This window comes from Ciona intestinalis, unplaced genomic scaffold, assembly GCF_000224145.3.
Source record: "Ciona intestinalis unplaced genomic scaffold, KH HT001080.1, whole genome shotgun sequence".
NCBI lineage: Eukaryota > Metazoa > Chordata > Ascidiacea > Phlebobranchia > Cionidae > Ciona > Ciona intestinalis.
The window spans coordinates 1-21626 of record NW_004191401.1 but is presented as its reverse complement, the minus strand read 5'-3'; the positions used below and the strand labels follow the sequence as shown (position 1 = coordinate 21626).

Sequence of the window (21626 nt, the reverse complement as noted above, 5' to 3'; positions counted from 1 at the left end):
CTGGCATCAAACTAAAGGGTATAATAAATGAATTGAACTTGTAATACGCTTGTTCCGTTTTATAAATCTTGTGCCAGCTTACGAGCTACCACGTATGTAACTTTGTGGGTTGTTATATATGTCGTGGGGGGAGGATGGGACACCTTTAGCAAATAAAATCCAAATATCCTGATGGTATTTGTAACAATTAACGACGGTACTATAGGAGTTGTAAGGATATGGTTTTATAATTCTTTAAATTTTCTTTGCTTACTACCAAACGGAACAAAAATATTGAAAATGTGTCCAATCTTCCCCCACTCTACTCATATACAGTAGGGCGGGGTAAGATGGGACACGGTTTTATTTTTTTTTGTCGTCCAATTTGGCAGTAAACAAAAATTCTTATATTATAAAACTGCAATAAAAACACGTCTAAGCAGTTTATTAGCATTCACCCCAACACATGCTTACAGCTGCGTGTTATGTATTCTGAATATTCAAACTGAAACTATACAAATTTAAAACAGTAAGAAGTGCAAAGTAATGAGTTTAAACATAAATCAGCAAGTATACAAATATAAAAAGTTTAAAAAACACAACAAAAATTTTAGCAATCTCTAAAATGGAACTGATTACTGCAAATTTAATGTGACAATATTTACAAAGCAAAGGCAATGCCCGTAAAATTACAATATACGAGTAACTGACTGGTAAATTTCATAGAACACATAGCTGCAGTTGGGTCCAGGATTTGTTCTGTATCCCAGCATGTGAAAACTCTCACCAATTAACAATCAATTATGAAACAAATTCAACATATATTGTGATGGTTTTAAGTTTCGTGTGCTGTAAACACGTACAGAATATCCGAGTGTTTTTTAAGATTAAACAGTTTAGGAACCACCGAAAATAACTGCGTAAATATGTATTACCAAAATAAAACTATAAATCGTATTTAAAAAGTTGTGCAGTTTTAAAAAATATTAAATTCAATTTAAAAATATTCAGATCTAAAATCCGTTTTATATGGGATTTTTTATTGAAACAGAAGTTTTCATAGAAACAAGCATTAAATATAGTAGGGTCGGGGAATATGGGACACTTGTTCATTCTATTTTCTTGTCCCATTTAGTAGTAAACAAAGAAAATTCAAAGAATTATGAAACCGTATCTTCACAACTCCCATAAACCGTTGTTAATTCTTTAAAACACAATCAGGAAATTTGGATATTGTGTGCTATAGGTGTCCCATCTTCCCCCACCCTACCATACACGCGGGTTTAATAGTTTATATAACAATATTACTATAATGGAATAGTGCAAGTATTATGACATAACTATGACGATGGTTCAACAGCTTCTCGGGTATCTGACGATGGTTGAACTGGTTCATTGTTACCTTCAACACCGGGTGGCATATTTCGAATCGAGAAATATTCTGTGACTTGCCGAGGGATTTCCCCCAACACAGTACTCGACAAGGCACCAGCAGATGACTGAGAGAAATTTTAAAACTTAAAAAAATTAATTCCATAATGTGAGTGTGGTTTTTATTTAAGTATTGTTGTAGAGTAAAAAACAGTTAGGTAAAATTATTTGAACTTACATAAAGTTTGTATAAAACATACTTTTTACGGGCAAAATCTTAGGAAGGCCATAGTTGACCCATTACCTCACAGTCTGGTTTATTGTTTAACCTGCTAATAGCTTTTGTTTTTTTTTAGTGGTTAATTAGCATAATATCAACAAAAATGAACCAAAATACTATGTAAGTGATCTTTTGTGTGCCATGTGCAGAAATATGAATTACCAATTTAAATTTCCTGAACGGAACAAACTGCACGATATCCCTGGCTGCCTTGGTCCCATCCACGAGTGATGCGAGCACCCCTTGATCCCCGTCCAGAAATTCCATCGCTGTGAAGTCAGCGTTCCCAACTCCGATGATGATGATTGACAGCGGGAGGTTGGAGGCTCGAACGATCGCGTGTGATGTTTGCTCCATGTCCGTGATCTCACCATCAGTGATAAGCAAGAGGACGAAGTATTGCTGGTAAAGGAGAGTTTGGTGTTTAGTGTGGGCATGTGTCGGCTACCTTCATTGTGGGCGTATGTGTCCTGGGGCAAGACACTTAAAGGCAATTGCTCTAACCCAGTGGTCACTAATGGGTTGTCCAAATTATCAGCCATACATAAAAAAATGAAAAAAAATAGTCACTCACAAAGTAACATACATGGTAACTCGTAAGCTGGCATGTGGTGTACACCTGTGTTATAACAACTGTCGTTTACGGGCCACGCGAGGATAAAGTAAGTTACATTTATTCAAAGTAAGGAAAGCAAAAAAAACAATCCCCACAAAGTGACATAAATTGTAAGCGGCCAAGGGGTGAAAGAAATGTGTTACAACCGTTAGTTGCCACTTCGCCAGGATAAACAAGTCACACATATTTGTTCATGGGTAACAATAACTGTTATAACCCAAACAAATAAGGTTTTGATTTTACGATAGGGTGGGGAAGATTGGACACCTTTTATTCTATTTTCTCATCCCAAATTATAAAACCATATCCTCACGACTCCCATAGACCATTGATAATTGTTTAAAACATGATCAGATTCAGGATATTTGGACATTATGTGGTAAAAGTGTCCCATCTTCCCCCACCTTACTATATGATTGTTTATGTCATAACCTATGCTTTGTTTATATAGTAGACAAATCATTTAGACCCACCGTAGCTTTAGGGTTCAGTTGTGTTTCGAATGCAAATCTTGCAACATGGTTTATTATTGGAGCGACATTGGTTGGTCCCCACAAACGCACGTTTCGTATCGCGTTGTGGTAAGCTGCCATCAACCCTTCAACACCTGAATAATATTCAAATGGAAAAAAGTAAGGGTGATTCTTATGTGGGTAATATTATTTTTTCCTATAAATATAAAAAGATTCCAAATTCTAGATTCGAAATAAAGTATTCTAGGATATCCTAGAATACCTAATTATTCTTTATTGTGCATCCCTAGTGATACGAAGTCGCATGTAGTGCAAGCGAAAACTTAAGTCATACTTGCAAATGGCACACCGGCCATTCAATTGTGGTGTTTCATTCAAAAAAATTACAAATCTTACTAACACATGTAGTTACTTGTAGTCAGGCAAGAGGTATATGAAGGAGAATACTTTTGTTGCAATAACTGTCGTTGCCACGCCACGTGGGAATAATAAGTTTCAATCATTTTTCAATCATTAGTATTATTTTTCTAGCTATATGTGGCATCATAACCATTGCATTTTCGACTTGTTTAGATTTCGAATTCTATCATGATTTTGGTTTTAGTTTTAACCAACCTTGGCAGTAAGGGTTCTGTGGTTGGAAGTTAAGAGGAAATTCGTGAGAAACTTCATTGTTTGGCGGAATCTTTGCCCCAAATCCAAAAGCTGGGTACAATTGGTCTCTGTATGGTGTTAAAATGTAATGTTTATTGTTTTTATCTACAGTTTGTGGTAGTTTTACTAATGAGACAATCCTTGTGTATATTCCAGTTTCTCTGGTGCCTAGAAATCATAGGAATTGACACTTTTAGATTAGATTGTTGAATTGAGCACAGCCAGTAAATTGGGGTCTACACAATAGCTGTGATTTTATTTATACATACTTTACCAAGCAAAAAACTTTACAGTCAAAAACTGCTATTTATAAAAGTTTTTTTAAACAAATGATGTCATAAATTCAAATTGTTAATAAAATCTTGCACATAAGGTTTAAAGAAATTCTCACGTGTCATAATCCTGTATAACACGACCAATTGAAAGAATTGCTTGGGCGTATTCATTTGGGTGAATCCCTTCCAGATAATGAAGTGAATCTTTTCTCCTTGGATCCCCATTAGACCCAGTGAAATCGATCCCGCACTGCAAAATGGGTGGGTTAGCATGGACACACATGATGATGTAACAATAGGAATTGTTTAATAATACTCACAGTGAAGTTAATATGGCAACCACCAAACACATAATCAAGAAAGGAATATTTTTTCACAACCTGAAATAAAAATGGGTTTAACTAGAATCAAATTCCCTGGTATTTGTGTTTTTATTTTGCCTCATTTTTATTTTTATGTTTTTATTTTGCCTACAACAAACTGTTTGAAAGATCAAGCATTCGTTTTTAAAGTAAAAACTACCATTAACAATTACATAACCAATTAGTAGGAACAAAAACTACACCACTACCACTACCCTAAAACAGCTTCAAAGAACTAATAATGATATAAATCAGAATGATGACCTCAAGCCCTTGAACGACCCCAACAATAACGATAAACCTACTTTACACCGAGCAAATGTGACTCTTCCAGATTTCTTGTAATCTTTCTTCTTCGCTTTTTTCTTGTGATTAACGAGAGCAAGACACGGCTGAGGTTTCACGTCGATTACATCGTTCAATGAACAACAAAACTCTCCGATCAAATCATGCTCACCGTTCTTATCGAAGTCAAAACATCTGAACTGTAAGTAAATGAGATGGTCAATCAAATGTATAATTGGAAGCAGTGGCGCAGCCAGGGGGTTAGCGAGTTAAATTTTTTTTTTTAATTTTTTGATTAAACCCCCCCCCCCCTTATTTTTTTTCTGGCTGCGCCACTGATTGGAAGACTTGACTTTGTCACGTTAATGACAGTAACAAAGGTCAGAATTATATACAAAAAGAACTTATATACTAATGAGTTGTGGGTTAGGACTTGATTTCCAATGCAGCGATTCAAATATTCAAGCAGCTAGGTTTATTGCAAAATGGTTTTACAGTGTAAGCATATCTACTTTATACATAAATTTAGATTGGTGCATGTACCACTCTTAACAACAGGTGTTAACCAATACAAGTTGTATTTGCTACAATTTCAATGTTTTAAAATTTAGTTTAACAAAATGTTAAGGGGAACTCGCTTTATATCTAACTTACTTTAATAGAAGCGTCCATATTCCCATTACATAATGTTTGGACTCGAATTGAGAATTTATTCCACACTGGATTTAATGTTCCTTTAACAACCTGTAATGATATTAGAAGCACTTTTAATTAGAGTATTAATATTAGTTTTGAATGAGTGCCACTAACGTAACCTGGTGTCATGGGGTAATGCTATCAAGTTGTTTTTAAACTTTATATGGTTTATTTTGGCCTACAATTTACGTGAGCCTTCACGAAAGACAAATTAGTGACAATTTAGAGTAGACAACCAATAAGGGACCACTGGGTTGGAGATTGCCATTAAGTGTCTTGTTTACAGACACACACGCCCATAACTTTAGAAGCATTAAACCTTAAGCTCATAACCTCTTGGCTAGAAGCAGATGTACTTACCACTTTGCTATAGCACCAGAGTTACAACTTACAGTAAAATATAAATAGCGCCAACCTCAGTTTTGTGAACCAATGTCCACTGATCTTCCCCATCTTCTCTATAAATTTCAAGAAAAGGATCAGATTTACCAAGGAAATCTTTTTTGTCCAGTCCTTCGCCTCTCAAGTTAAATTCTACTTCATTAATGTTTGTTATTTCTGTAGCCTTAATCTGAAATAGAAGTTTTTACATGTTTTATATTAGGTACTTTTGCAAAAATGCTCTTGATCGCTATATTTTATAGCAAATATCACATGCATAAAAAAGGTAAATATTGTAAATTAAAACTGTTAGGTCGTTCCTATCTTACTAAGGATCCCTAAACCAGTAAAAAAAAGAGTGAAAAAAAGAATGTACGCAGACATACTTTGAAGACTGTTGTGCATCAATCTTACTAAAAAAATAATTCATAAGTGGACCAAAATACCATAGGCTGCAATTTGCACGATAGCAGAATACAATAGCGCTTTAAGGGTCAAAACTCTCTAAACCTAATAGCTAAGCAAGAACAAAGAAAAAAAACTTACTGTAATTGTTGCTTCTGTTTCCGAGGATTTCCTTCGTAACTTCTTCGTTAATTCCTTTGCGGATACAATCTACAAACCATGGTTACTGATAAAAGCGTCAATTTTGGACAAAATGAATAAAACAAAGCGAGAATTTGAAATTACTTTGCTTTTATGACGTAGCACACAACTGACAGTTTCCCGCGCAAATATTTACCTATAGAAATATCTCTATATTCCGTAAAGGATAGGGGAGTATTGAACTGGGGCATATTATAGAGTTCAATTATAGCTGATAGTGATACCATTCTTCGCCATTATAAATCTTTATTAATAATAACGTATTTTATTTGAGATTCGAATGACACATTCGAATGACAGAATAAATGCACTAAATAAACAGAATAAACAAAAAAGTGTATAGTAGAGTGGGGTAAGATATCCTCACGACTCCCATATAACCGTATCCTCACGACTCCCATGTAGACCGTTGTTAATTGTTTAAAACACAACAGGGGTATTTGTATAATATGCGCTAAACGTGCCCCGTCTTCCCCGCACCGCCATATCTAGTAAGAGTATTGATTCTACATATATAGATTAATCGTCACCTGAGCCAATGTTAGTTCCACTGACCCGAGGCCATCATCATCGTCCAGTGTTGCCGAATCATTATCAATATCAACAACTTTAAACTTAAGATGTTGAACCTCTTCGAATCTGTAGTCTAATTCAATACTGTTCGCGAACACTGGGGAATTGTTGTTTTTCACCTTTTCTGTTCGACCGATCTAAAACAGAATAAAGGTTATCGCGCTTATTGGCCGAAAACGACAATACTTATAAAACGCGGGTGTTTATACAACTCGAGTCAGCTTACGAGTTGCCACGTATGTTACTTTATGGGTAATTGTTTTTGTTTGTTTTTTCATTTTTGTTTATGTATGCCTGATAATATGGACAACCTATTAAAGTGACCACGGTGTTAGAGCAATTATTAATAAGTGTATTGCCCAAGGACACATATACGCCCACAATGATAGCAGCGACTAGGTCTACCCTTCAACCCATCACCCCCTGGTTAAAGACAGGCGCGCCAACCATTTCGCGATGACGCCGGACGTTATAATATTAGTTGTATTTAAAAGTCACAACTTTATCCATTACAAAGTTACAAGATGTATCAGACAATTTAGTAACATTTTAAGAGAGCACGATGAGTACGAATACGTCATGCATATATATAGTAGGCCGGGGGAAGACGGGACACCTTTAGAACATAATATCCAAATATCCTGATCGTGTTTTAAACAATAAAAAACGGTCTATGGGGGTCGTAGGGATATGGTTTTATAATTCTTTATATGTTCTTTGTTTACTACTAAATTGGACGATATAATAGAATGAAAAGCTGTCCCATCTTCCCACCCTATTATACATGACGTTTTCGTGTAAAAAATACATCATGCTACAACCTGCAAATCGACGGCACACATGACGTGAGGGCACTTTTATATCAATTTTGGTTTCCTATCTAAAATAAACAATCTTCTGGAATGCAAAAGGTCATAAAAACGGCAAACAGCAGTTTAATCTTTTCATTGCTTAATAACTTACACGTTAGTCTGTGGTCGACGCTATGACGTAGTTAGGTAAGTAGAATGTTTGAACAACCATGTCTTGAAGTCTAATACGCAGACTTACATCTCTTATAAACCAATCTGTTTTATTACGAAGTGAAGAATGACATTTGGATTTCAAAAATAAACAAATGTACAATGGCATTACGACGCAATAAACGTAAGTTAACATTCTTATTAATGTCATTGTAAAACAGCTTCACCTAATTCCAGAAATACTTGAAATTGATACTTCGTTGTGAACATTGTGAAAGAAGTATAGTGGGATGGGGCAAGATGGAACACATTTTCACTCTTTTTTCTCGCCTCATTTGGTAGTAAACAAAGACATTCAAAGAATTATAAAACCGTATCCTCACGACTCCCACACACCGTTGTTAAATGTTTAAAACGCGATCCGGATATTTGGATCTTATGTGTTAAAGGTGTCCCATCTTACCCCGCATTACTCTATACCTGTTATGTTTAAACTAAAATTTATCAAGAAGTAGAACAGCGTTCTAAATCCAAAACCATTTAAACGAAATTGAAATTATCATTACGCGCTGAGCTACATTCGTCATATATAGTGAATCACATACATCCGCAAATCACATGCATCTCCAGGTCTATATCACCACGTGCATTTACATGAGTAACTAAAGGGTAGTTTTATAAGTCATATACACTTCCTTTTTTGGTAAGACTTAGATTTCCTGCAATGAGTAAAACGAAGATTTACGACACGTCTTGTTTTTCAGTGCGCTGCTTACAGCTATTGTACTGTATACGGTGCACGCAATAAGCTGTATTCGTTTTCAAGAAATGACTATACCACTGTTACATGAAGGCAAAGGTAAATTAAATTAGTGCCACGCGCGTTAACTTGCGCTGAATAAAAATTACACAAGCGAGATAGAAAGATGGTGCTGCATGTTTGCATTAATTTGATTTCAAGCAAATTTGTTCTGTGCAATAATTTTTGGATCTTGCAGTAATGGGTTGAAATGGTTTGGTCAAATATTCAAACCAAACATGCAGTGACAGAACAAACGTATATAGTCGTTTTACCCAATGTTATTAAACATAATATTAACATTAGTTTTACCTCGTGATATTTTCCATTTGGTTCTCTCATACGAAGTACAACCACCGGATCAGAAGCAGATAATGCATCTCGGCTTACCAACCCAGCGCACGAGACTCGTATCTCTACTTTTGTAACCATACCAGACATAACTGCAGTTTCACTTTAAATTTATACCAGAAAATCTATTAAATAAATATATAGTAGGATGGGAGGACGGGACACCTTTAGCACATATTATTTAAAATTCCTGATCATGTTTTAGACAATTAACAACGGTCTATGAGAGTCGTATGGATACGGTTTTATAATTCTTTAAATGTTCTTTGTTTACTACCAAATTGGACGAGAAGATAGAATGATAATACGTCCCATCTTCCCCAACCTACTATACCAGAAAAACTTCCTAGTAAGTAAAGCTATTTAATGATATACTGACTCATTAAACTATAACAATATAAGTTTAACGGTTATACTAATCAATAAATACTGTAACCGTAAAATGTATAGTAGGGTGGGAGAAGATGGGACACGTTTCAATCTATTTTATCGTACCGTTTCGTAATAAAACAAAGAACACGCAAAGAAATTAAAAAACCGTATCCTCACGACTCCCACATAGACCATTATTGATTCTTTAAAACACGATCAGGATATTTGGATATTATGTGCAAAAGGTGTCCTATCTAAACCACCCTACCATATATTTCGTACCATGTAATCCCTTGAAGTTTGTTACACATTGTAAACTCGTGACAGACGTAATATAAACTCCTTTATAAAGCTTTTAAGTTTCAATCGTAAAGCTTTTTAGTAAGGTTTGATCTTCTTTGGTTAAGCGTCCGTTTCTTATAGTTCTATGCTGTGTTTTTACCTCTGCTGTTCCTTATATAATTTGTTATACAAACAGTTTAAATCAAAATCCCAAAATAAACGACTGTTTAGCAGTTACAAAATCCAGCTATACAGTATACACTGGTGCAAACGTTACTGCGTATGTTTTACTTGGATTACCTAAAATTACCAAGAATTAGTCAGCGAGGTAATCATATACATTAGACTGTACTACTTTCAACATAAGTTACAACATGTTATCTGTACTAAAAACACGCATGCGCGACCTAGTTTTATTAAGAAATAGACTATCAACCCCTTATAACTAACCTATGTCGTATCATATGCATGCAAATAACGGTATGACGTCGTTTAAACGATTTCTAACATTCCGCGAATGCAAGCGCCGTGGTGAAGCATTACGGATTCCACTGTTACAGTTATGTAAACAAATACAGCTCCCTTTTACAATGTTTGTTAACCCCTGGGTCATGACGCGAAAATGAGATATCATTTGAGCCGGCTGGGTCTCGTATATAGTTTATAAAACCCTTTAGAAAAATATTTTAAAGCTTACAAAAAGGGCGTGAGAAATGTAACATTTAAGTATCCAAAGCTATCAAAGTACGGTCAATGCTTGGGTTATTCTACATAAAGGTTCTGAAGCGCCGGCCTATGTATAAGGGTGAGGGAAGATATATGGGACACCTTTTTATTCCATTTTCTCGTTCAATTTGGTAGTAAACAAAAAACACTCTAAGAAATATAAAACCGTATCCTCACGACTCCCATAGACCGTTGTGAAACGTTTGAAATACGATCAGGTTATTGGGATAATATGTGTGCTAAAGGTGTCCCATCTTCCCCCAACCTACTATAATTTATAATAAAAAAAAGAAATGAAATCCAACCCGCAGCGACCTACAATACTTTTCAATCGCTAACAATCTAATTGAACATAATCGGTCTGGTATATACCTTGTGTCTATTAGCTGTGTAAACATATTGGTCACAACGGGTTAACGGGTTTATGAGAAATTTTGTGGGCGTTTGAATGGAATAACGTCTGTCTAACGTCGGAATCCTCAAAAAAAATTAAGCTGAAACAACTGAAAACTAAGCTGAAACAACATGAACTTAACAATATTTGGTAGAGTGGGGGAAGACGGGACACCTTTAGCACATAATATCCAAATATCCGGATCGTGGTTTAAACAATTAACAATGGTCTTTCGGAGTCATGAGCATACGGTTTAATAATTCTTTAAATGTTCTTTGTTTACTACCAAATTTGACGAGAAAATAGAATGAAAAGGTGTCCCATCTTCTCCCACTCTACTAAATATTGTTAAGTTCATGTTGTACAATCTTAAACTATTACTTAAGTATAGGCTTTTTAACAGATAGTGAAATAAGACGCACCTTATCCGAAGCTGTTCTTTACAAAGTACGCGATTAAGTATGACCAACAGCGATATATCTAGATCGCCATAAATGACGTAATAAAGCCGACCAACAATAAAGTCTATTGTCATGTAACTTTCAATTGCGTGAATCGCTTTGTGGTAAGCGATGACCAGACGTAACAGTTTCACTATTCTATCATCAAACCTGTATAATCATACGTCCTTTGGTCGGGAAAAAATTCTTGGCTGTTTTATTTAACAATATTTTATAAAGACTATACATCAATTTTAGGGAATAAAAGCGACTTGGGTATAGTAGGGTGGGGGAAGATGGGACACCTTTTCATACTATTTCTCGTCCAATTTAGTAGTAGCCTAAACACGGAGCAGTCTAAGAATTATAAAACCGTTTCATCACGACTCCCATAGACCGTTGTTATTTGTTTATAACACGATCGGGATATTTAAATTTGATGTGCTAAAGGAGGCCCATCTTCCCCCACCTACTATAATGTGAATTCGCTTATCGTCAACTAACTGATAAGCCCTGTTGAACAAGAGGTGCATGAAGACAACTTTGTTTTAGAGTACAAATACTTGTGTCTTGGTATCTCTTCCCTAAAAGCTACCACCTCTAAAAACTCTTACTACTGCTGACTGCATCATACATAGCTATAATGCGTGTGGTGCTGTGATTAAGCGCACAGAGTATAAATGTACCTGCTACTGATGGAGCAAAATTTCCATTTAAACAACACCATAATCATGTTACACTGTTACGTCAGAAATCGAAACGGCTTTATCCAGTTAAAAAAACGAAGCATTAGCGCTTTAATAAACATATCTCACGCCGCACAAAAGTCTATACAGTGCCTATGGCTATGTAGTTAATACATACAGTACAATGTACAGTTCAACGCATACCTCTTACTGAAAAAAACTTTTTGGTTGTTATAATGAATGCATAAATTGCTCTATTTATAGAAAAGTGCAAACAGTGTTGCGGCGTACAGACGGGCGTTACCTGCACGGCAGATATTATGACGCAAAATTCACTTATGATTTACAAGTGTGTACGCAGGGCGTAGGTTACGTTACACGGGGGGTGTACCGCGGGCGGGTGTTTAACATGTTTTAAGATCAATAGACATAGCATTCTTCTTACGACTGAGTGATATCCAGACAATGTACATAGTATAGTACTGTCGGGTAAGATGGGATACCGCTGATACTAATACCAGATATCTTGTGTATTGAACAATTAACTATTTTAGAGCGCGGGGCATTCGGTTATATAGTTTTGTTAATATTCAAATATGTTTACTACCAATGTGTCCAGTGGTCACTAAAATTATTAGCCACAAATAAAAAAAGCCAAAATATCACTCAGAAAGTAACATACTTGGTACCTTTTAGGCTGTCACGAGGTATGAAACAAAAACACCCGTATTTAACGACTGTCGTTTTTCCGGTGTCGCAAAAAAATCGTTCTCATTTTACAATCGCCAGCATGTCTATCTGTTAAAACAATGGGGAAATGTTACCCGACTATTTGTAAGCAAACAAATCTAGTTTAGTGGGCAGTGAATTCAAATGAACTTACCGTTACAAAAAAACATTATGACGTCATTCGACTTCCGCAATCTCTGTGACGTAATATGACGTCATCAACACACACACAAACTGTTCATATTATAAACGGAAATCGTTGGTTTTGTAAAGTAGTGTAATGACAAAACAAAATACACAAGAATTAAATGCAACACGAAAAAGAAATTACGACAGTGATTTGAACAACACAAATTACATTTGTTAACATCACAACACGCAGCAGCAAAATATTTTGTCTAAAATTTGCAATAAGTCCAAGAACCTCGTATAGTAATATAAGCAGCGCCATGTATTGTAAAATTCAAAAATTTGATAAACAGAAAGGAAGTATAAATGTATTTTCCAATAAAAATATTGCTAATAATAATTTAAAATAAAGTTTTTTAGTTGCTTCCGTACCATTAAGATAGTTGATAAAAACGTCAATGTTTTTGAATATTAAATATTTATTTATACAATGTATGGTATAAAGATTTTTCTATCTTTTGGATAATCCTCAAATTTTTTCAGGTACCAAACATGATGAGAATAGCTTCTTGCAGATAAATACATCACAGCGAAAGTGGCGAACGCGAAACCTTGGATAGACCAACACGCCAACCCCCAACCACACCATTCTAAAGATTCTCCGAACAAATTTCCACCAGTTACATAATTAAACATGTTTCCCGTTGGTATTTTATAACCTTTTTCCCCTTCTTTCCTAAGATTTCTTAAAATTGAGTCGCATTCCAAGTTAATGTACATCCCGAGGAAAAATAAAATCAGTCCAACAACAAAGTTCCATTCAAATAAATATTCCTCGCGATAATTTGAAATTTGAAGCAAGAACACAGACTGTGGAACAAAAAAAGCAGGATTTATTTATTTTGTTAGCTGTAAAACTTATAAAATATCTTGCCTCGATGAAACAGTGGTTTGCAAGCCTCTAACCTCTAACTAAGAGTTTACACTACAGATTCAAGGTGCGTTGTTGCTACCATTGTTTGCGGGCATATGTGTCCTTGAAAAAGACACTTGAATGAATGTAACTTACTCTTTTCTCGCGTGGCCGGAAAACGACAGTCGTTATCACACGGGTTTAACACCTCGTACCAGCTTACGAGTTACCATGTATGTTACTTTGTGGGTGATTGGTGAGAATAATGCAAGTTACATTTATTCCAAATGAGTTGATAAAAATGTTTATATTACACAATAATGCTGCTAAAATTGCTTTTGACAAGCTTAATATTTAAGACAAGATTTTCAATAACCACAAAAACAGGCCCTGACTATCTCACTGATTTAAAAAAAAATCTTTTTTTTTTAAATATTGCGTTTTTCGTCTCTCAACTAAAACTTAGTTAGACTTTAATTTTGTAGAAAGTAATAAACAGGATTTTAATATGCAGACTAAACAAGAAAATTTACCAATCGCCGAAAGTGAGAATATCCTCACCTATATTGTTTTACAAGCTTACCTGCATATATCCATTACAAATGCAGAAAAACATCGCCATAAGGAAAATAAGGATGGGGGTCGGTTTTCCACCCCGGATTTTTTGTGAATAGATAAAAGTTCGATTGAAATAATGTAGAAGAAATACAGACAACAATATCAAGGCTGGCGTGGAAACGTTGGATGACGTCATGGTGAAGTAAGAAAACACTGGAATTAAAAATGCTGGCAGTTCCTGTTGAGGAAAATAGAATCAAAAGGGAGCATCGAACACAAACTTATAGTCTTTTAATAATAATAATTTTATTTGTCTTTTCGATTACGGTAGCGAAGATTTTAAAATATTTTAAACAAAATGACAGGATATAGCAACAAAACAGAAGTTGTTAAAACACAATCACAATTAAATACACTTCTATATTTACATTTAGTTGCAAGAAAATTATCAAATGTAAAAATTTTTATTTTTATTTAAATTTAAGATTTCAAATTTTAAAACTGATTTAGCACAAACTGATATAGAAAATGCAAGCGTGCTGCAGATTAACAGTTTAATAACCCCTGCAAATTGTCTTACCGATATAAAAAGAGAAATGAAACTGGTATAAATCTACTTACAGTGAAACAGCAATCAATAGAAAACTAAAACTAGATTTAATAATGACATTGTCAAATACCTGCAAAAACCAAGCAAGCTTGGAATTGATAGGAAGTCCCCAACTTGAAGAGGTATATCTTCCATAAGGAGCATTAATACCGGACACAATTATAAGATGTATAATCGGTGAAACGCCGATCAAAACGCCAGCCATTAAATCTATTTGCTTCTTGAGGTCTTCAGCGCCGGTTAAAACATTATAAAATATTCGGAGATACCCAGACATGGTAACGATTTAGAACTATGATTGCTACTATACAGTGAAAACCATTTCTGGAAAGTAAATACAGAACAACTTTATAAATAAAAAATAAAAAGCGAATAAATTATCACCTATCGTTGAACGCAGTCATGCGTTAATGTCATGAAACATAGAAATGTCATACATAGAAATGAGATTTAAAACACAGCGTCCATATTCCTCTGTTAAAACAATTTTTAAAGTTTAATACTAACTGCAAATTCATTAGACTGGTTCGAACACTTATTTCAATCATTATGGCAGCGGTATCATTTTTTGTTATCCTTCCAGTTCTGAACAACCCTTTACTTCTTACATACTTCTTTTACTTCCTATATCTATTTACGCACTTGTGTATTTTGCATTGGGTTTTTCGTTTTATTGCACATTCATCTTTGTTCAAGAAGTTAGAGTGTACTTGCAGTCTACTTTGGTTTTTAAATAGGCTGAAAAGTTTAGTTAGCTTTTAGCTTTTAACGTGTCAATGGACACTATAGCACAAATGCAGTTTTGACGTCTTTTCATTTTCTGAAGTCGTATATATTTGTGTGTTTTTTGTGTGTAGTATGCTGTTGCGTTCTTCTGTATTGTTTCTAGCTTTACTTGCGGTTTATGTTTGACTTTTGTGTTGAAGTGATAACGTCTTGCGTATTTTATAGCTATAAGCAAATTTGGTGGTCGCAAGTGCGCCTTTTTCTCCTGTTTTGCCTATATACACCTAACTTAGTATTATATATAGGGCCCACAGTTCTCTCTGGCAGTTGATAACATGGTTCATTGGCCGTAAATCGTTGTCAAAAGTTTGGTGTATTTGGTTATCATAGTTAAAACGTTGGTGTATTTGGGTATATTGCGTCGAATACCAACGCGTCGTTATTGTTCTTATCTTTTTTCATATACTAACTTTTATATTGTTATTAAACTATTAATTAGGGAAACCTATAGCCTACAGTCTTGTCAGTAGCGGTAGGTCGTCAGAACAGCGTCCCGGACTATACACTTTACGTAACGCAGCTTTTCAGTTTCAGGACGGATCTATTTATAGAAACAGCAGGATGGCCTGACACGATACTTGGTTTAATCAACTTGTGCATTGCTGCTTACTTATAATGCCTAGTTATCGTATTACTTCGGCAGTTAACATGACGATGTATCAATAATAAATTAGATATATAACAGTATTCGGAAATGTATAGACCGCAAGTAAATCGGGCAAGTATAATAAGCGTCAAGTGGGCATATCACCTCTAAAAGTCCTGTATAATTCCCAAAGTCAGTTCAGGTCTATAAAGCTCTGTTACTGTCTACCCTCGGGTGTAGCCTATATACATGGCCCGTTCCTGGTCAGAACTAAAGATAAGACATCATATATGATGAAAAAGAGCGAACTCCGACGTGTTCGTCCAGCCTATTGTCGCACAATTTTTAGTTTAGGAAGGTGATCGACAGTAGGCTATTAAAACACATCACATGGAGTATCAGTCGAAAACGTTTAGAAAATGTTGAATGTGATCTATAAATAAATAATATATTAAAGCAGTTAAACAACAACGTATGTTCTAGCGTACGTTTTACTACCATTTAACTCAACACTGCAGTATAGCCTATACAGGAAGTGTCTAACGCAACAGTACACCGAAATAACGTATGCTTTGAATGGAGTATACATTTTGAGCAAATAGATTCGGTCTACAAAATTTGTCTAAATATAGACTTCCTAAGCTGAATGTATGTATAATTTTTTCTTAAAAGGTATTTTGTTAAAAAATCCTTCGCCGTTTTCGAGATATCATAAACAAAATAATTAGCAGGCTTTATTGACTTTAATGGTTAAAATACATGTAACTTATAAAATTCCATCTGTATACAGAAATTATCAATTTTGAGTTCACTCTTTCTATAAATTTGTTGACTTTATTTTAAAGATAGTCAGTTACAGTGTTTTGCAATAGTTCATATTGTGTTCTGTGCCGCAAAAGATGGGCCGACCTGCTGTTGAAGGACGTGGAAAACGGTTTACAACAAAGCGTTCTATCGGATTGTATAGCGGTGTATTTGTAACTGCTGGTGTAATAATTGGATCTGGAATATTTATTTCACCACACGGGGTTCTCGGTAAGACATACGGTGTGCTCATGCAATTATGGACAATCTTTGCTCATTAAATTAGTAACATAGTAGAAATGAGTATATAGCTCTATAAACACGTATGGACTGCACGTTCATATGCACAGGAAGTTATGCTAACGCTGTGCACTCGAACTTTAACGTGCTTCGGCAATCAGTCACTGAACATATATGTCGTTGTAGTTTAACATGATATCGTAGGGTGGGGAGATAGGACACCTTTTCATTCCATTTTCTCGTCCCGTTTGATAGTAAACAAAGAACATTCAAAGAAAAACAAAGAAAGTTCAAAGAAACCATGCCATCACGACTCCCATATGGTGTACGTACGATTAAAATATGTTTCATATTATGTGCCAAAGGCCTCCCGTCCCCCCCTACCCTACTATATTAAACAAGGCTAAATCATCAGATTGTTTCACAATTCCAGCTGCTGCCAATTACAGTGTCGGGATTACATTAATTATCTGGGTGTTGGGCGGAATTGTAGCCATGCTTTCAACTTTGTGCTACTGTGAACTTGCAACTTCGATACCGGAGTCGGGCGGCGACTACACTTACCTGACGTACGCGTATCATCCAGCTTTGGCATTTCTAATACCTTGGATGTACACGTGTGTACCAAGCTCAGATGCAGCACTTGTTCTCACTTTTGCTCGCTATGCTACAGAGCCGTTCTTCGTCGGCTCAAAACCACCGGAAGAAAGCGTAAAACTAGTAGCAATCTGCTTGATGCTGTTGCTTACAGCAGTAAATATACTCAGCGTAAAATGCGCCCTTCGTATGCAGGTCGGGAGTTTGTGTATTAACAAATTCATGGCTTACAGCTCCCTATATTTGTTTACAGGTGGCGTTTGCGGCATCGAAGTTCTTGGCAATCGGAGTTGTAGTCGTGGGTGGCATCATTTACGTCATTCGTGACAACTCGGTTGCTAAACAAAATTTCACGAGTTCATTTAACAGTCAAGCGTTGAAGGGATTCTCAGTTTTAAGTTTGTCTGGTGCATTTTACCAGGTATTGTGATTAGCAGAGTCCGTAAGTAAACTAATACCCTAGTAATTAAAACACGAAGCCTGGTAATAAGTAGTCTATGATAACATTTCTAACATCACTATACTATGATGAACCGTTATTTATCTGGCGATGATAGAACTCGTTAAAATACGGCATTAATCTTTTAGTACTGTGGGGGAAGATGGGACACCTTTAGCACAATACTTAAATATCCTGATCATGTTTTAAACAATTAAAACAACGGTCTAGGGAAGTCGTGAGAATACGGTTTTACATTTCTTGGCATGTTTTTTGTTTACTACCAAATGTGACAAGAAAATAATAAGAAAAGGTGTCCTGTCTTTTCCTACCCCACTATAAATACAATCGCGCGGCGGTTCTGGAACAGAACACTGGTGCTGTTCTAAGGGCACACACATAACTAGCCTAATGTAAAACCTTAAAAGATATTTAACTATACAGGTCATGTGGTCGTACGATGGGTGGAATTCTCTTTGTCACGTCACAGAAGAAGTCAAAAACCCCGGGAAAACGATTCCCAAAGCTTCCATCTTATCAATTGCATTCGTAATGTTCGCTTATCTGGTTATTAACTGCGCATACTTCTCAGGTACTGAAATATACGATCTAATTGTCTACCTCCAATGAATGAATGACTGGAACTTGCTTTATCCTCTCGTGGCCGGAAAACGTTAGTCGTTATAACACAGGTGTTCATAAAACTTCATACACCTCGTGACAGCTTACGAGTTTCCATGTATATAATAGTTTGTGAGTAAATACTTTTTTGGAATTATTTTATATATATTTTTTTATATATGGCTGATAATTCAGACAACCCATTAGTGACCACTGGTTTGGAGAAAATGCTGTTAACTGTATTGCCCAAGAACACATATACACCCACAATAGTAGCAGCGACGAGCCTTGAACCAAATACCTCTGGGTTAGAGGCGCGCTATAGCCGCTTTGCCACGGCGCCGGACTTAAATAGTAGGGTGGGGAGATGGGACTCCTATAGCACATAATATCCAAATAACCTAATCGTGTTTTAAACAATTAACAGCGGTCTATGGGAGTCGTGAGAATACGGTTTTATAATTCTATAAATGTTCTTTGTTTACTTCAAATGGGACAAGGAAATAAAATGAAACGGCGTCCCATCTTCCCCCTCCTATATCCCTTACGTTACGTTCAGCGCTTGTTTTGTTCAGTGTTGTCGGTGGATGAAATGGGATCGTCTAAAATCGTTGCATTACCATTCGCATTGAAAGCGATGGGGGGAGCAGCGTGGATAGTTCCTCTTACAGTCTGCCTGTGTACTGCCGGATCCTACAATGGTGGGGTCTTAACTACTGGTAGAGTATCTTACGTGGCAGCTCGAAGAGGACATTTGCCACAGGTATAAAGACTGTTCTAAAATTCTTTATACCATTGGGCCTAAATGAATCCTTTTGTAAAACTTATGATAATAATTGTCGTAGTACAGTTGGTTAGCGCGTCTGCCTCTAACTCAGAGGTATAATGTGTTCAAGGCTCGTCATTGCTCATATTGTGGGCGTATGTGGCAAGACACTTAACGTCAATTGCTCCAACCCAGTGGTCACTAATGGGCTGTCCAAATTATCAGCCACTAATAAAAAAAAATCCACAAAAAAATAATCACCCACAAAATGTAAAATACCCACTCTACTATATCCTGTCTTTTTTTCGTTAAAAATACTTCTAATTCTTTGCTACCATAATCTAAGATACAGATAAATCCTATTAATATTCTTCCGGTGTCGTTCTTTAAAAAACTTTCTTTTCAGCTTTTCGGAATGCTGCATATTTATAAACACACCCCAAGCGCTGCTCTCATTCTTAACGCCATCGGATGCATCGTACTCGTTAGTATCGGGCAGTTAGGACCTTTAATCGACACATTTGGCTTCGTAAACTGGACGTTTAAAGGCCTCAGCGCTCTCTCTGTTTTAATCCTGCGACACAGAATGCCCGATCTGCAACGACCTTACAAGGTGCGCAATGAATCTAAGTTATGTATATATGTAACTATATGTAACTCCTTACTTTATCCTCGCGTGGCCGGAAAACGACAGTCGTTTTAACACGGGTGTTCCGTTTTAAACACCTCGTGCCAGCTTACGAGTTATCAAGTATTATTATTTAGCTGATTTTTTATTTATGGCTGATAATTTGGACAACCCAATAGTTTTGGACCACTGGGTTTGAGCAATTGCTGTTAAGTGTCAAGCTGTTCTTGTAAATCCAATTAAAATGACCTCAGGCCCGAATTTATGCACCGCAGGTCCCTACTGTGATTCCTGTATTCCTGACCCTTCTTTCCGCCTTCTTCGTGATTCTCCCTCTTATCAACGACCCACATTTTCTTTACTTTTATGCATTAGCATTTTGCGCTCTTGGTCTTGTGTTATATTTTACTTTTGTCCACAAGCGTATTCGAGTTCCTGGTTTGGAAAATGCGACAAAATTTCTGCAACAATTTCTGCTTGTCGCACCGTCTGAATGGAGGAAATTGAAATGAATGTTTTTCTTGCAAACTTGCATGGTATAGTAGGGTGGGGAAAGATGGGACACTTTTAGGACATAATATCCAAACAATCTGATCGTGTTTTAAACAATTAACAGCGGTCTATATGGGATTCGTGAGGATACGGTTTTATAATTCTTTGAATTTTCTTTGTTTATTACTAAACAAGACGAGAAAGTAGAATGGAAAGGTGTCCCATCTTTCCCCACCCTACTGTATAATTATGATCGACTGTAGGTAGATCTCGCTAGCCATGATTATCTATAGAAGTTAGTGTTGCAGTATAGCTATCTTTGTATAAGTTACTATTGCAGTATAGTAGGGTGGGGGAATATGGGACACCTTTGACACATAATAACCAAATATTCTGATCGTGTTTTAAACAATGGTCGATGGGAGCCGTGAGGATAAAGTTTTATAAAAAATCGTTGAATGTTTGTTTACTACCAAATTGGAGGAGAAAATAGATTTAAAAGGTGTCCCATCCTCCCCCACCCTACTATATGATTAAATGTGTTACTTACAATGCATTTTAAACTACATTCTCCGTTGTTCTGAACCAACGTCGTGCTTACATGGCCTATCACGCCACTAAACTAAGACTGAATGAAAATCGCAAACTTTACCTGATTTAGCGGCTATGCTTATTTTCTTTCAACTAAATGTAAATATATTTTTAACCGTAAGCGTCTTTTGACAACTTTCGTTTGCTCGCTTTATCCTGTCTTTTGGTTTAAATATTTCTACAGAAAATCGTCGCTACCGTAATCGAGAAGCAAATAAAGTGATTGCTACTGTGGTGCACACGGCACCTTTTTCTAATAAAGTTCATTCCTGCAACTCCTTTTCTGTGTTAAAAATATTTCAACAGCTTGTTATGTAAAAGAAAGAAACTCCTTTCCAAATTAGCAACGAGGTGTCTTTAAAATAGCTGACTAGCAGCAGGCTTGTGTTGTCTTGTTTGCAACAGCAATTCCAACTTCTATGGTTTTGCACACATGACACATCGATTGACAACTTTATCAAACTCTAACCGCCAAGTAGTCATATCAAGCAAAAGCTTCAACTTAGAACAACAAGCCTAAAACATATATTAATACCCGGCGCCGTGGCATAGTGGTTAGCGCACCTGCCTGTAA

The 21626-nt window shown here is 36.0% G+C and overlaps 3 protein-coding genes across 3 annotated transcripts; 1 reads left to right on the top strand and 2 right to left on the bottom strand.

Annotated features, from left to right (window-relative positions):
* Nucleotides 1-1007: 1007 nt before the first annotated feature.
* LOC100183881 (copine-3) lies at nt 1008-8831 on the bottom strand. Its single transcript, XM_026839953.1, has 12 exons — nt 8625-8831; nt 6509-6688; nt 5919-5987; nt 5407-5562; nt 4950-5039; nt 4316-4495; nt 3969-4028; nt 3765-3898; nt 3335-3441; nt 2720-2853; nt 1793-2032; nt 1008-1478 (listed from the first exon to the last, which is right to left on the bottom strand). The coding sequence occupies exons 1-12, from the start codon at nt 8751-8753 to the stop codon at nt 1320-1322; spliced, it is 1638 nt and encodes a 545-aa protein (XP_026695754.1). The 5' UTR covers nt 8754-8831; the 3' UTR covers nt 1008-1319.
* Nucleotides 8832-12550: 3719 nt separating this feature from the next.
* Nucleotides 12551-14871, bottom strand: LOC100186253 (3-oxo-5-alpha-steroid 4-dehydrogenase 1-like). The gene is made up of 3 exons (XM_002120309.4): nt 14573-14871; nt 13918-14130; nt 12551-13291 (listed from the first exon to the last, which is right to left on the bottom strand). The coding sequence occupies exons 1-3, from the start codon at nt 14777-14779 to the stop codon at nt 12905-12907; spliced, it is 807 nt and encodes a 268-aa protein (XP_002120345.1). The 5' UTR covers nt 14780-14871; the 3' UTR covers nt 12551-12904.
* Nucleotides 14872-16640: 1769 nt separating this feature from the next.
* Nucleotides 16641-20581, top strand: LOC100186978 (b(0,+)-type amino acid transporter 1-like). The gene is made up of 7 exons (XM_018816985.2): nt 16641-16909; nt 17352-17710; nt 17769-17936; nt 18399-18546; nt 19151-19338; nt 19748-19954; nt 20245-20581. The coding sequence occupies exons 1-7, from the start codon at nt 16774-16776 to the stop codon at nt 20479-20481; spliced, it is 1443 nt and encodes a 480-aa protein (XP_018672530.1). The 5' UTR covers nt 16641-16773; the 3' UTR covers nt 20482-20581.
* Nucleotides 20582-21626: the final 1045 nt, after the last annotated feature.

What these genes read in the sequence shown, in the direction of transcription:
- LOC100186978 (XM_018816985.2), top strand. Translation starts at nt 16,774, where the DNA reads ATGGGCCGACCTGCTGTTGAAGGACGTGGAAAACGGTTTACAACAAAG. An exon ending in TTCACCACACGGGGTTCTCG is followed by an intron (nt 16,910 to 17,351) that starts GTAAGACATACG and finishes TCACAATTCCAG; the next exon opens with CTGCTGCCAATTACAGTGTC. An exon ending in AATGCGCCCTTCGTATGCAG is followed by an intron (nt 17,711 to 17,768) that starts GTCGGGAGTTTG and finishes ATTTGTTTACAG; the next exon opens with GTGGCGTTTGCGGCATCGAA.
- LOC100186253 (XM_002120309.4), bottom strand. Translation starts at nt 14,779, where the DNA reads ATGTCTGGGTATCTCCGAATATTTTATAATGTTTTAACCGGCGCTGAA. An exon ending in AGCTTGCTTGGTTTTTGCAG is followed by an intron (nt 14,131 to 14,572) that starts GTATTTGACAAT and finishes TTTCCTCAACAG; the next exon opens with GAACTGCCAGCATTTTTAAT. An exon ending in TTTGTAATGGATATATGCAG is followed by an intron (nt 13,292 to 13,917) that starts GTAAGCTTGTAA and finishes TTTGTTCCACAG; the next exon opens with TCTGTGTTCTTGCTTCAAAT.
- LOC100183881 (XM_026839953.1), bottom strand. Translation starts at nt 8,753, where the DNA reads ATGTCTGGTATGGTTACAAAAGTAGAGATACGAGTCTCGTGCGCTGGG. An exon ending in AAACAGAAGCAACAATTACA is followed by an intron (nt 5,563 to 5,918) that starts GTAAGTTTTTTT and finishes CTTCTATTTCAG; the next exon opens with ATTAAGGCTACAGAAATAAC. An exon ending in GTTATACAGGATTATGACAC is followed by an intron (nt 3,442 to 3,764) that starts GTGAGAATTTCT and finishes AACACCATACAG; the next exon opens with AGACCAATTGTACCCAGCTT.